The following is a 15,195-nucleotide window of genomic DNA, read 5'->3' on the forward strand; positions in this document are numbered from 1 at the left end:
TTCTTCTTCTTCTTCTTCTTCTTCTTCTTCTTCTTCTTCTTCTTCTTCTTCTTCTTCCTCCTCCTCCTCCTCCTCCTCCTCCTCCTCCTCCTCCTCCTCCTTTTCATTTCTTCTTCTTCTTGACACAATGGCTCATGTGTTTCAGACTGGCTTCAAACTCTAAGTAACTAAGGAAGATGACTGTGAACTTCTGATCCTCCTGCCTCTACCTCTCTAAGTGCTGGAATCACAGGCACACACTCTGATTTACTCAGAGCTGGAGATCAGACTGAGGGCTTTGCAGGTGAGAGGCAAACACTCCATCAACTGAGCTATAACCTTAGCCTCCTAAACTAGACTCATGTGAAGGTAGATAGAAATGATTTTAAAGTACTTCCTTTTTGTTCTTCACAAAAATGTTGTATACTTTTATTTTCTGAACTCCCCCCTCCCATCCCTATGCCCGGCATGTACACCCCAACAGTAAATCTTGGAAATCCTATACAAATGTTCAATGAGTTCCATGACTCTTTTTTTTTAAGGCACACCTTACCGATTCATGATACTGCTGTACTAATTATTTGGTAGGCTTAGCTCGGTTGGTAGAGTCCTTGCCCGGCATGCACATAGTTCTGTATTTAATCCACAGCATTAAGTAAAACTGGACCCGGTGGTGCAGGAGGCTTAGAGGTTTAAGGTCATCTTTGACTGCACAGTGAGTTTGAGGCCAGACTGGGCTATGTGAGGGTGAGACCCTATCTTATTTGGAGAAGAAGCTTAAAAAAAAAAAAAGTCAGGGTACCAACACTTGAAGGCAGACAGTTAGACTGATTGGTACGAGGCCAGTCGGATGCTGTCACATAGAGAGATCCTTGTCACAAACAAATAAAAAAAACACAGCCATCTCTGGGGCCATACAAAACACATGGGGGAAGGAGTGGGGTGGAGAATTAGCTCAGTGGTTAAGAAATTTGTTGTTGTTGTCTTTTAATTTAGTTATTTTTATGAGCGCTCTATCTGCATGTACACCTGCCTGGCAGAAGAGGGCATCAGATCACATCATAGACGGTTGTGAGCCAGCATGTAGTTGCTGGGAACTGAACAACTCAGGACCTCTGGAAGCACAGACTGTGTTCTTAACCACTGAGCTATCCCTCCACCCCATACACTTGCTGTTCTTGAGGAGGACCTGGATTTGATTCCTAGCACTCACATGGCAACTCACTGTTACTCCAGTTCCACAAGACACAGCGCCCTCTGCTGGCCTCCCTGGGTACCAGGCATGGTGCACAGATACAGTGAAGGCCAGCCACTCACAGAAAACACACCAGGTTTAGAATTAGAGGGTAGAGAGAGGAGGATCAGAGGTTCAGGGTCATCATCCTTGGCAACATAGAGTTTGAAGCCCCTGCAGCCAGCTCATCACCATAATTGTCTTGTCTTAGTTCAAAGTCTGGTTCAGGGCCCCTAGCCAGCTCCCAGAGCTGTGGCCTGTGACCTTGCTAAGAAACCTTTTCTGTGGCTGGAAGAGATCCCAGCACCCATGGAGGATGGTGGCTCTCAATCCCCATAACTCCAGCTCCAGGGGGCTCCATGCCTTCTTCTGGATTCTGTGAGCTCCTGAACTCCCATATACGTACCCATGCACATACTCATGATTTAAAAAAAAAAAAAAAAAAAAAATCCGATCTTAAAGAAAAGAAACCGGTCCTGGATCCCCAGGAGACTGTCCAATACCCTTGTTCCCATGGGGACCATCTCTGGCAGATAGGTAGGCCTGGGACACCAGATATCATTCTGGATGGTTGTGAGCCACCATGTGGTTGCCAGGAATTGAACTCAGGATCTTTAGTAACATCAGCCAGTGCTCTTAACCTCTGAGCCATCTCCTCAGGCCCCTATGCCTGGGAGCTTTCATATGAACAGGATGTTCATATCCTGTTCTCTGCCTTCCACACTTCCAGAGGCCTTCCTTGTGAGAAGAGCCTTTCCCACTGAAGCTCTTCAGTAGACCCATTTCCTCTTCTGGTGCTTCCTGGCCCTGCCCTAAGACAGAACTGCAACACCTCAGGTTCCTCTGGTCAACTTCTGGCCCCTTCTGAGACTGAGCGAGGCAGAGGCCCTGTCACCTCCAGTCCTTAAAGGTCCCGACATACAGTACTCAGTCACTGTGTCCCTGCCGAATACATTACCGACTTCTGTGGAGCCAGGACCAGTTCTGCTAGGAGGCTGGAATTCTCTGCACTCCTCGATCAAACGCACCCTGAGTCTGTGCTCAGCAAGGTATCTCGGCCTTATCACTCCTTCTTCCTGTGGAGCCAAGTGCTCCCTTATTTCGCTTACGTTTAAATATTTGAGAGAACTCTTGAGTTTTGTTCTTGTAAAGTATCTATTACACCCGAAAGAAGTTTTGTTTTTGTAGCTGTTTGTCTGTTTTCTTCTTCTGTTTGTTTGTTTGAGACAGGATTTCTCTGTGTAGTGTTGCCTTATTCCTGCCCACTTCTTTCCACCAGCAATAGGAAAGGAGGGCCTAGGCCTGGCTCCAGGCAGGCCGTCTTGGCCAGGGTTCCCAGCTGGCATGCTATGCCAGGCAGCCTGTGCACTATGGCTGTCTGCCTAGCACCTGTGTATGCCAAAGGGATGAAAGTAGTGGCCCCTGTAGCCTTCCAGAGGCCAGCAGGCAGCAAAATGGAGAGAGAAGCAGAGGGGGTGTTTGGGCACAAGACCGGCTCTGTTGTGCCAGCTGGGAGGCCAGAGCCCTGGGGTGTCTGGCACACTGTTGTTCATCTCCTTCCAAGTGCAGCTTCCTGGACAGCACTGTGGGCCTCTTTGTGCAGCTATGAGAAGTGAGGCCTGGGGCCCCGGATGCCTGTGCTCAGGAGCAGAGGTGGCGAGCCAGAAGGACAATGAATAACTACCTAGGTTATGCATACCTGCCCAGGTCAGGTGGTGGCTGCCAGTCTCAAACAGGGCTGTAGGGCTTCGATGGGGCCCAGGAGAAACATGAATACCGTTGCCACCCTTCCTGTCCCCATTTCCAGGCACCAATGTTCTGCTCAGGGGCCTCAGGCACAGAGCACACAGGAGGTGATAGGCCAGAATTGCCCCTCCCCCAACAGGGTTTCTCTGTGTAGCCTTAGCTGTCCTGTAGACCAGGCTGACCTCACAGAGATCCACCTGCCGCTGCTCTCAGAGCACTGGGATTATGAGCCACCACCAGGCCCAGCCAAAACTAATTTGTTATCTGAGTGTAAATCACTTTTCTTCCTTTCTCCTGGCCTTCCCACCCCCAAGGAGGAGGAGGCCACACCGGGTGCTCTCTGGGTCCAAACAGATCAGTCAGCCAGAAATGTGGCTTCATAAAGCATCTCAGCATGAGGGTCCTGGATCTGGGCTAGCACCTGACACACCCTCCCCCTGCATCCAGCGCTACCCTCTGGGGGGGAACTGTCACTGTCCCATGGTTCAGATGAGGGGTGAAGCTTAAAGGACTTGAATCTCTCCCGCTCTGGGTCCTCAGCTGGCAAGTAGCAGGGTCAGGACCTGAACAGGCGTCTCTGGCTGCTCAGATCAAATAATCAAATAGATTACTGTCGGGGCCCTCCCCTCCCTCCTCTGATCCATGGACTTGTCTATCAGGTCGATGAAGGAATTCAGGGTTAGAAGGCACCGGAAACACTGAGCACCTAAACCAGTCCCCAGCCCAGCCCATGGCTTTGCTCTGGCCACATTGTCTCTGAGTGCATGGCTCTTGGTCACCTCTTGTGAGGGGAAGCACACTCCCTCGTGGGACGACAGTCACTCCATCTTTGGGCAATTGCAGTTGCTAGGAGGCGCTTCCCTACATAGTGCTGAAACCTGCCTCCCCGTGACATCTGCCTATCTGCCCCCACTACCCTTGTGGCTCTGGCCGGGCTACTCTAGCCACAGCAGACTTTCCAATGTGTGAAGGCATCATTCACGTCCCCCTTCCTGAGGCCATTACTCCCAGGGAGATCCCTGTAAATCTGAGTCCCTCCCCACAAGTCTGGCCTGTGCCCTTTATTGGTATACCCCCTCCCAGGGATTTGGTGCCAACAGCCACCTCTTCGAGGAGGGTGCCGGAGGTGTCTGGAACACAGTGTTCCCCGGCCTCAGGGAAGCCTCTACTCTGCCTGCTGATTTTCTAACTCATGCCCATGCTGTCAAGTGTCTGCTTGCTTATCCCAGAGATGTCACTTTGGTGACTCTGCCAGGCCAGGTGTCCCAACTCCTTAGATTCCTGGTCTCTGCAGTTGTCCCCACCACTCTACATTTATTTACTTGTGTGTGTGTGTGTGTGTGTGTGTGTGTGTGTGTGTGTATATGTATGTGTGTCTGATCATGAGCCTTCCATGGCACATGCGTGGAGGGTCGGTTTTCTCTTTCCGCCGCCATGTTGGTGGGTTCTGGGGATTGAACTCAGGTCGCTGGGATGTGGCGGTTTGAATAAAAACGGCCCCACAGACCCATGAGGAGCAGCATTACTGAAGGTATAGCTGTCTTGGAGAAAGTGTGTCGTGGGGGTGGGGGTGGGGGTGGGGGTGGGAGGAGGGTTTGGGTTTTGAGGCCAGGCTCAGTGTCTCTCTTCCTGCCACCAGCCGCTCCAGCACGCTCAGCCACTTCTCCAGCACCCTGTCAGCCTGCACACAGCCACCATTCTACGGACTAAACTTCTGACCCTGGAAGCCAGCCCCTATTCAAGGTTTTCCTTACTGTCTGGTGGTGCACACCTGTAACCCAAGCACTCCGGGAGGCAGAGGCAGGTGGAGCTCTGTAAGTTCAAGGCCAGCCCGGTCTACAAAGGGAGTCCAGGACCGCCAAGGCTTGTTACACAGAGAAACGCTGTTTCAAACAAAACAATACAAAGTTTTCCTTTAGGAGAGTTGCCGGGGGTCAGGTCTCTTCACCGCAATAGAACAGCAGCTGAGACACGGATAAGCATCTCACCAATCTTCACCAGCTGCCTCGGTGCCTCCGCTGCAGGGATCCGTTTCTGGCACGCCCTTTAGTAAGCTGTTTTGCTTGGGTCCAGTTCCTTCCCAGTGTACCTGCAGACTGTCTGGCGTGTGGCCCAGGCCTCCAGGTCTGTTGGGGCTGCCTCTCAGAGCAGGAGGCAGTGTCCTCTTCCCTAGAAGCTCCCTGGAGGCTCCTTCTTGTCCCCAGTTCCCCATGCCGTCTCCTGGAACAGTACTAGGCAGCTGGCTGTGGGTGGTGTCAGATGTGACAAGAGATGACTCAGATGGCAAAGCAGGCATGGTCAGGTCTTCCAGGATGACACCAAAGAAGGTGATAAGCAATATTATGGGATGACTGAGAATCCTAAAAGGAAGTGGATTTCCTTCGCAGACTGCTGAGACCCTGCCGTAGACTAAACAGGAAACTGGGTTCAGGCTGGCAGGAGATGCCTCGGGGCACCAAACTGATGACTAAGAATAGACCGGTGGCTCCTGGGCACCCGGCCTCTTGTTGAACCAGCTGAGTTAGGTGGGCAGCACCTTCTTCTCCATCTTTCCTCCCATGGGATCTAGAGGCACAAGCTTCTTCTGTGAGGGCCTGAAGGAGGCTGACAGAAGCCCTGAGTTCTCTCCCCGACTGCCCACCTCTGCCCTGCAGAGTGGCCCCACGACTCATCCCCCTCCCCTAGTCCTGCCTGTGTGGTTATTCCAGAGTCCTCCTGAAGGACGAAAAGGGGCCAAGGCTGGGGACTCCAATGGCCTGGCACAGAGGGAGTCAGCTGTGCGATGATCCCTCTCCTCTCCTCCTCCAGGCCTTCCGTGCTCAGACCCAGAGCAGATGACATTGGAGGGTCCTTGGATGGGAGGAGGGAGATACAGCCCTGCCAGGGTCTGGCCCCCCTCCCCACACAGCTGAGCTTGCAGCCTGTGGGATTGCTGAGGCAGCACCATTCCAGGCTCCTGCCTGCCTTGGTGAGCTCCTAAGGGGGGGTGGAGCAGACAGGTTCTCCTATGGCAGGAGGCAGGAGCCCCTCCAGTCTCTGGAGAAACAGCATTGGGGCTATCTAGTCACACAGGGTAACAACAGGGCCAAGGAGGAGGCTGGGGGGCTAGAACTCAGGGTGAGGCTCAGCTCCCAAGATCCTCCTGGTCTGTCACAGATGACCCAAGCAACATCCTCTTCCAGGAAAGATTTGGAACCGTAAGACCAGGAAGCCAGAGTCTCAGTTTTAGAAGGAAGCAGAAGGCCAGGTGTGTACTGAAGCCTTGGGCAGGAGGGACCCAGCTATGGTGGCTGTGATTTTAGCTCTGGGGGAAGTAGAGGAGAATGGCCAAAAGTTTGAGGACAGCCAGGGGTACTTGGCAAGACATCAAAAAGCCAAGAGACTCAGACATGGAGAGCAGCAGGATCCCCAAGCGCAGGCACGGGGTAGGGGTAGCGGGGGGGGGGGGGGGGGGGGGGGGGGGGGGGTGTAGCTTCCGCCCAGACTTAGTGCCTACCCTGTTCAACTCCCTGCGCTCACTGCGGTGATGAGCTTGACCTTGAATTAACCTCGTATTCTGGGGGGGTCGTCAGGATGGACTGAGAAGGAAGATGATCCGTGGGAAGCGCTGGGTAGGAGCTTGTGACCCGAACGTGCCCAGGACGCCACCCATCTCTAGTGCTCTCCAGGTCAAAGGACCAGGATGGTAACAAACACCAGAGCAGAGCCGAAGGAAGAGAGAAAGGGGGAAGTCTTGGCCTGAGGTCTAGGATGGGGAAAGGGCTCCTTCCCACCGGGTCCTCTCCCCCCACTCCCAGGCGCTCGCTTCCCACGGAACTTCACGAGCACCTAGAAGTTGGGGAAGGGGGTAGACCCACAGGGGTGGGGGGTGGAAATGTGAGCGTCAGCCTCCCCCACCCCTCTCAGTGCCCGCAGCTTGGGCTCCGCCTGCCTTCACGGGGAGAATAATTTATTCATTGTGACTCCCGCAAGAGTAACAATCATACATAATTAGGGTTAATTATGACATTCATTAATTACGATGACTTCTTCTTTTGATCCTGCCCTCTCTCCTCCCCTCTCCTGGCTCTCCGAGCGAGCTGGGCGGGCGGGGGGGGGGGGGCCCCCCCCGGCTCTCCAGAACCGCACCGCTCCGCCACCGACGGCCCCGCGCGCTGCCGCAGCCCCCGGAGCCGGCTCGGAAGCTGCGCACCCGGGGACCGCGGCCTTTGGGGGAGCCCAGCCTAGCGGGTGGGCGAGGTGCGTGCCCAGGCTGCCGGGGGGGGGGGGTTCGGAGAGGGACGCCGGAGACACCCAGAGAGGCACGTAGGGAAACGGCAGGAGCCGCCCGCCCAGAGACAGGAGACGGTCGTGGAGGGGAATTCAGAGGGACAGGAGCCGGGGAGCCGCAGACCGCGGATCTGGAGGCCACGGAGGGGTGCGCCCCGCACGCACACACGCGCGCGTACACCGGCTACACACCGCCACACACGCCCTGCGCCTCCGCCGCGCCGATTCCCTCCAACAAAGCCGAGTTACAACCGCCCGGCGGGGGAAGGGGGGTGAGCCGGAGCGCCTCGCTCGCTCGCTCGCTCGCTCGCTCTGGCGGGTCGCGGCGGGGTGATCTGCTCCTGGGGTCCCCCTAGTCCCGAGCGAGCCCTCCTCTCCTCCCTCCCGGGCAAGGCGCGCGCAGCCTAAGGAGTCACGCCGGGGGGGGGGGGGCCCGGTTGAGCTCCCCGGGCCCCCAAGGGGCCCCCCCCCCCTGGGAGCACCGCCCCGGGTGGGGGGTGCCCGCGCGGGGCCGGCCCTCGCGCCCCCCCCCCCCCCAACACACACCCCGACTTACCTTGGTCTCTTGGAGGGCGGAGACGGTCTCCGGAGGGGTATGGGTGGCCGCGTCATCGGGCTCGTTCTCCTTCTCGCTCATTTCGGTCATGGTTGGGATGGAAAGGGGGAGAGGGCGCGCGGAGACCCGACGGCAGGCCCGCCCCGGGGCGGGCTGTCGGTAGCGGGAGTCTCTTTGGGACTCTCAAGCTTTTCTCCAGTGGCTTCCTTCCAGGGACCCCCGGAGAAACCTTCCCGGGCACAGCCGCCCCCCTAACCCCAGGCACCGGAGGAGAAAGTTGTTGGGGTGGCGGGGGAGAGGGACGAGCCGGGGTGTGAGGACCCAGGGTCCGCAGAGGATGCTGCGCTCCGCGAGACGAGGAGGAGGAGAAGGAGGAGGAGGAGGGAAGCGGGGTTGCGCCGAGGAGCAGAGCAAGGGAGCCACGGAGCTGTCCGAGTCCGGCCGGCTCCGCCGTCCTCTGCGCCCGCCCCCCATCTCCCTCCTCCTCCTCCTCCCCCCGCCGGCCCCAGCCCTGCACCCGGCGGCCCCTCCGCCCAGTCCTAGCCTCCCAACTTTGATTTAGGAGGTCGCCTGGTCCCTCCCCCTTCCCTCCGCCGCGCCCCCGCGCAGCTCTGCGAATCAAGGCTCTCAGCTATTGGCTGCGGCGGTGGCTAGGAGGACCAGCGGGGTGGAGTCTTGGGGGGCTCGACGAGATGGGGAGGGGTTCGGAGGGTAAAGAAGTGGAGGGGTAGTTTTACACTGGAAAAAACAAAAACAAAAACCCGAGATGGCTGGAAGGGGGCGGAGGGGGGGCAAAATTGGGACGGTGAGAGGAACGTCCGGAAATACCAATGATTTCGGGGCTGCAGCAAAACAGCCCAGAAGAGAAGTCACAGCGTTCCGACAGTGCACGCGGGAAGATGCCGCGCCTCGGCGGAAAAGGACCCGTTTACCCCCACTAACTCAACGTCTTTCTAGGGTCTCACCGAGTACACACACCACTCCCAGACTGACCGGCGCTCCCTGAAGCGGAGAGCCAGGCCGGTCTGTGTGTTTATGATCCACACGCTCGCGTGTCTGAGACGGTACCTGTGTGGTACATGAGTGGCGTGTGTGTGTGTGTGTGTGTGTGTGTGTGTGTGTGTGTGTGTGTGACCTCGGGACAGCCAGAGGTCAACTTTAGGTGTCATTCCCCAGGCCCTGACTTGGACCTCACACTGTAAGCTGGTTCAGCTAGACTGGCCGGCCTTGGAGCCCCTGAAATCCTCTGCCTTCCCCGTGCTGTGGGTTTGGCCTTTTTAACTAGATGCTGGGCGTTAAAGCCAGGCCCTTAGGACTGAATGGCAGGTAGTTCACCCTCTGAACTCTCTCCAAAGTCCCTGCTTTTTATTTTTGAGACAGACTCGATGTAGCCCAGGCTGGCCTAGAATTCACCGTATAGACCAAGCTGACCTCAAACTGGTCTTCTCGTCTCAGCCTCCCTAATGTTGGGGTTATGGACTGAAGACACCCTAACGGGCCAAAACTGAAGCCAAACCAGGGGTGGTGGTGGTGGTACTATAGGTGGTGCATGCCTATAGTACCGGCAGTTGGGAGCCATATTGCCAAGAGGAAGGCATATCTCCATGAGTTCAAGGCCAGTCTCATCTCTATAGTAAGTTCAGACCAGCCAAGGTTATATAGTGAGACCCTGTCTCAAAAGAAAAATAAAAAATAAAAATAAAACAAAATTTTAACCAAATGAAAAGCCAAGGCAGAAGTCCTTCCATGTGGCTGGAGAGTCAGGCAACCCTGCTCCTCAGTCTTCCTGTCTGGACTTCAGCAGGGGTGGACCTCCATACTCATCCAGGGAGTTCACAAACCTCCCTAAGATGGGCCCTTCTGCAGGGCATAGGGACAGCAGGCCTGTAACCCCAGCACTCTGGGAGGCAGAGGCAGGCAGATCGATGGCCAGCCTGATCTACAGATCCCAGGACAACCAGGGCTACACAGAGAAACCCTGTCTCAAACAAACAAACAAACAAACTCAAAAAGATGGGCCCTTCTCAAATCCTGCAGCTGGAGTTTGGTCAAGCAGAAGGCTGGTCTGAATGTGCTTCTTCTAACGCATGGCCATAAACCGGGACCTCTTCTCCCACACCCTTTGGCACCCGTTTTCCATACCCTTCTGGCCCCGAGTTCCACGTCATCTCCTGGCCTGACCGAGGATGTGCGGATGGAGGGACTTCGAGCTCATGCATGCCGCTGTCTCTGCTGTTGGTGGTGGCGTTCAAGGGCCCAGGTGATGAGAGCACTAGCTCCCTGTGAGGCCTGAAGAGCCGACCTCTCAAGGTTACTGTGTCCAGGAATAGAGACTCGTTTGCAGGAGCAGAGCAAGGGCAGGTGTGCGGCTTCTTGGTTGTTGCGGGGAGAGTTTGGTCCCTCCCCCTCCAGCTCTATCTCAGCTGCAGGAGTCCTCTGGCTTCTGGCTCTCCTGAAAGGAGGCAACGGTAGATCCTGAACTCAGCCCTCTGTCTCCCCAGAGGAACACTCTCAGCCTTTGAAGACCCTCCTGCCCCTCTGACAGTGTACCCCACTGCTCACTCAGCTTCCCTTCCCTGGCAGTTTAGCCGTCAATGCTCAGGACACCCTGAGGGTCATCAGGCTCATGGTGGTGCATGGCTATAACCCCAGCTATCCGGGAAGCTGAGGAAAAAAAAGATTACCCCTCCAAGGCCTGCCTGCATTAAAGAGAGAGTTTAAGGCCCGCCTCAGCCATTTATTGAGAAGCTTTTTATTCCTCAATGAGAACTGAAAACTAGGAATGGGCTGTTTGTCAGCAGAAGTCTTGCCATTTGCTGAGAATACACAAGGCTCAGAACTCATTCCCCAGCACCACAAAATGCAAACGTGTCTCCTGTTTTAGAATAAACAGAGGTCTCTTCTGTCCCTGGAGACTTCTGGGGTGAGGTAACCCAGTTTCTTCATAAGAGCCGGGATTTGGGGTTCATATATATGTGTGTGTACATACATACATACACATACTTATACACACATACACACACACAAACACATACACATCTATCTATCTATCTATCTATCTATCTATCTATCTGACAGGTTCTCTCTTTGTAGTCCTAGCCAGCCTGGAACTTTGGAACTTGATATATAAACCAGGCTGGCCTCAAACTCAAATCTGCCTGCCTCAGCCTCCTGAGCCCTGGGATTAATGGTATATACCACCAGCCTTGCTTTAAATTTAATTTAATTTAATTGTTTTTTTCTGAGATAGAGTTTCTTTGTGTGTGGCCTTGGCTGTTCTGGACTCGCTTTGCAGACCAGGCTGGCCTAAAACTCACAGAGATGCCCCTGCCTCTGCCTCCCAGAGTGCTGGGATTACAGCGGTGAGCCACTGTACCCGGCTTGAATTTTATTTTGATTTTATATGTATGTGCGCTTTGTCTGCATGTATGATGTGCACCTTGTGCATGCCTTATGCCTGTGGAAGACAGAAGCTACAACTGGAGTTACAGATGCTTGTGAACCATAAGCTACCATGTGGGTGCTGGGAATTGAACCTGGTACTCTGCAAGAAAAGCCAGTTCTTTCAACCACTCAGACATCTCTCTAGCCCCTTAAAAATCTTTTTGTTTTGCCAGGCAATGGTGACACATGCCTTTAATCCCAGCACTCAGGAGGCAGAGGCAGGTGGATCTCTGTGTGTTCGAGGCCAGCCTGGTCTACAGATCGAGTTCCAGGACAGCCAGGCATATACAGAGGAACCCTATCTCAAAAAACAAAACAACAACAACAACAACAACAAACAAACAAAAACCACAAAAAACCCCACCAAAATAAAACTTAAACCAAATAAACAAAAAACAAAAAAACCCTTTTCATTTTATTCTGTATGTATGAATGTTTGCCTGCATATTTGTCTGTGTCCTATATGTACATGTGATGCCCATAGAAGCCAGAAGAGGACACTGGGTCCCTTGAGACTGGAGTTACAAATATTTGTGAGCTACCATGTAGGAGCTGGGCCCTCCGGAAAACAGCCAGTGCTCTTGGCCAGTGAGCCATTTCTCCAGCATGAGGACTGGGGCCTAAGGGTCTATTACTTGTATAGTCAGTAATTATTAGCAAGCCCTCAGGCACACAACTACATCTTTAGCTCATCGATTTCTTCACCTGCAGGATGGAGACTGTGAGGCTGGATGTATAGCTTTGTTGACAGGGTGCTGGTACAGGATGCAAGAAGACCAGTACCACACAAACAGAGAGCATTGACATATGCCCATAGCCGAAAGGTAGATGCAACGGGGTCAGGAGTTCAAGGTCATCCTCCCTACCTACTGAGTCCAGCCTGTGCTCTTTGAGACTCTGACTCAAAACAAGGGGGAAGGGGACTGGTAGGATAGCTCAGCTGACAAAGAAACTTGCCTCCAAGCCTGATGACTTGAGTTTGAGTCTCAGGTCACACATGGTGGCAGGATAGATTGGCCTTTAACACAGTCGGTGGTGGCGCACCCCTTCAAACCCAGTACTCTGAGAGGCAGAGGCAGGCGGATCTCTGAGTCTGAGGTCAACCTGGTCTCCAGAGCGAGTTCCAGGACAGCCAGGGTTACACAGAGAAACCTTATCTCACCATCCGTCCTCCCCCCTGCGCCCCCCAAAAGAAAAACAGAAAAGTGAGCTCTGACCTCCATACACAGGCACACACACATACAAATAAACAAATATACAAATGGGACAATGATAAAAGATTGTGACTGTGCCACTGTCTGCCACCCTACACTCACCATTGGAGAATACAAAAGTGACTGGGGTACCAGAGTAGGCAAATCCAGTGAGGAAGGCTCACTTTTTCCCTTCCTCTCCTTTCTTCTGGGAGATTTGTGCTTTTCCAGTACTTTCCCCAAGGGAGAAGAAAGAGCCCGTCTCCTTGGTTCCCTTTCCTTGGCCATTTGAAGCCTGGTATTCTAGTCCATGGGGAAAGTGACCGAGAAGTGGCTATCCATACGCAGAGCGGAGCAATTCTGACTAATCACGGGGAAGACGTCCCAGGGGAGCCAGTGGTACCATTCACCAAGGAAAACCCGGGGAGTCAGGGCATCGGCGGACCCCCCCAACACTGGACATTTCTGGTTTAGGCGTTTGTGGGGCCACAGTGGAGGAGGCCAGGGGCTGGATCCTATGACCTCTGGATGTCCTTCCTGGCTGCAGCTTTTGTATTTCAGAGCAGTCTTTCATGAACTAAGTGTGAGTCATTGCTTTCAGAGCTGACTACTCCTACTGCAGTAGCTCAGGGACAGAGCTGAAGCAGCCACGTCTGCTCCTCCTTGGGAGGAGGGCCACTGTGGGGCTCAGATGTGGGGTGGGCAGAGTGAGAGACAGATGCCTGGAAGGATCCCTCTTCAGGAGGGGTGAGGGGATTGCTGGCTGCTTCTTTTGTTCTGTTTTTGTTTTTGAAGACAGGGTTTCTCTTGGCTATCCTGGACTTGCTTTGCAGACCAGGCCGGCTTTGAACTCACAGTGATCCACCTGCCTCTGCCTCCCTGAGTGCTGGGATTACAGGCGTGCACCAACATGCCTGATTTACTGGCTGCTTCTTAATAGGAAAGTAGAACTATGCGAGTGTCAGACACACTTGGGAGACCTGGGCAGTGGGGTGGACCAGATGACTTAAGATCCATGTAAGGATGCAAGGATGTCCTTCACATCAAGAGACCCATTCTTATTCCCCTCTGAACTTTGTTTCCCATTTATGGCTTCAGATAGAGCCTTAATTTGGGGGTAACTTTGGTTTTCTTTTTAGAATGGCCAGACTGGATTTGATCACATTGGGATGAATTGGGTTGGAATCACGGGGTAATAAACAGAGGGTGGTGGTCCATGTTTGCAATCCCAAAATGCTTGAGTCCAGCCTAGGTTATCCCGATGACTAACCTTAGTTGCCAGCTTGACACATCTGAAGGAACTGCCTCCCTCAGACTGGCCTGTGAGCACGTCTGTATAGCATTTTCTTGACTGCTGACTGATGGAGCAGGGCCTAGCCCACTGTGGGCGGTGTCATCCCCTAGGCACGCAGTCGGGGGTTATAGAAGGAAGCTAGCTGAACAGAAGCAGGGAGCAGACCAGTTACTAATGTTTCTCCATGGTTTCTACTCCAGTTCCTGCTTTGTGTTCCTTCAATAATGGACTGTAAAGTGTGAGGTGAATTAAATCCTTTCCTCCCCAAGTTGCTTTTGGTCATGGTGTTCATCGTAGCAACAGAAAGCAAACAAAAATGGCTATAGAGTGAGTTCTAGGACAGCCCGGACTACAGAGTGAGATCTTGTCTCAATATTTCCCCTCACAAATGTAAAAGATAAGATATGGGGTGATAAAACCAAATATCTTGGCATTCTTTGAAGAGTTATTTTTTAAATTGTTTTTTCAAGACGTTTCCCTGTCTGCTCTGGCTGTCCTGGACTCACTCTGTAGACCAGGCTGGCCTCAGACTCACAGAGATCCGCCTGTTTCTGCCTCCAAAGTGCTGGGATTAAAGGTGTGCGCTACCACAGCCCAACTTCTTCCAAGAAATTTTGTTGTTTTTTTTTGAAACAGGTCTCATACTGTGGACTGCGATAGCTCAAACTGACAACGCAGCCCAGTCAGACTCCTAACTCACAACCATGCTTCTGTCTCATCCTCTCAGGTCTTGAGGTTATGAATGTGTATCCCCAAGGCTGGTATCCGCACATGCAAACATAAGTGTTCATGTGCCAGAACAAGCATGTTGGAGGTCAGAAGACAACTTTTTTTTGCAAGTTGATTCTCTTTTTTTCTCTCTTTCAGCCATGTTGAACCTAGGACAGAATTCAGGTTTCAGGCCTCACAGACATGGCCTTTACCGTCTGAGTCAGCTGCCCCTCCCTCCTGCCCCATCTCGAGGATGAAATGAGTAAAAAGCTGGCTAGAGGAAGAACATGATCAGTGACTATTATTGTAGGTCTTGGGAACCCTTAGCCTTGGACTTAGGGTTGAGCTTCAGGGTGTCTGTGAACTCCTTGAAGTTGGGTAATATTTTGGAAGCTAGCAAACATTGTCTGGGAGGAAGAATACAAGATGGACGGCTGTTGATCTACCTGCCTCTGGGTGTGCAGAGCTTTTCCACCTCAGAGAATCACTGAGCAAGAGCCAAACATGGTGGTGCATGCCTTTTATTCCAGCACTTGGGAGGCAGAGGCGGGTGGGTCTCAGTGAGCTCAAGGCCAGCCAGAGCTACACAGGGTGACTCTGTCTCAAACAAACAAAAACAAAACCTCCAAACAAAACAAAACAACATAAAAAGGAAGCCCTGGGGAAGTCCCAGTGTTGAGACTCCTTGATGTCAAGAATCCCTTCTCCTGGAGAAATGGCTCAGCAGTTAAGAGCACTGGCTGCTCTTCCAGAGGTCCTGAGTTCAATT

General features: G+C 53.3%; 1 protein-coding gene across 2 annotated transcripts in view; it reads right to left on the bottom strand.

Annotated features, from left to right (window-relative positions):
- The window catches only part of Stac2 (SH3 and cysteine rich domain 2), a 16,285-nt gene extending 8,019 nt beyond the window's left edge, over positions 1–8,266 (bottom strand). For both annotated transcript variants that reach the window (XM_055620074.1, XM_055620075.1), the window contains exon 1: positions 7,785–8,266. In XM_055620074.1, coding sequence (XP_055476049.1) covers positions 7,785–7,874 — 90 coding nt within the window. In that variant the 5' untranslated portion in view covers positions 7,875–8,266. The remainder of the gene's footprint in view (positions 1–7,784) is intronic.
- Between the last annotated feature and the right edge of the window lie 6,929 nt (positions 8,267–15,195).

The sequence above is a fragment of the Psammomys obesus genome, unplaced genomic scaffold (genome assembly GCF_907164565.1).
Source record: "Psammomys obesus unplaced genomic scaffold, mPsaObe1.curated_primary_1811, whole genome shotgun sequence".
Lineage (NCBI taxonomy): Eukaryota > Metazoa > Chordata > Mammalia > Rodentia > Muridae > Psammomys > Psammomys obesus.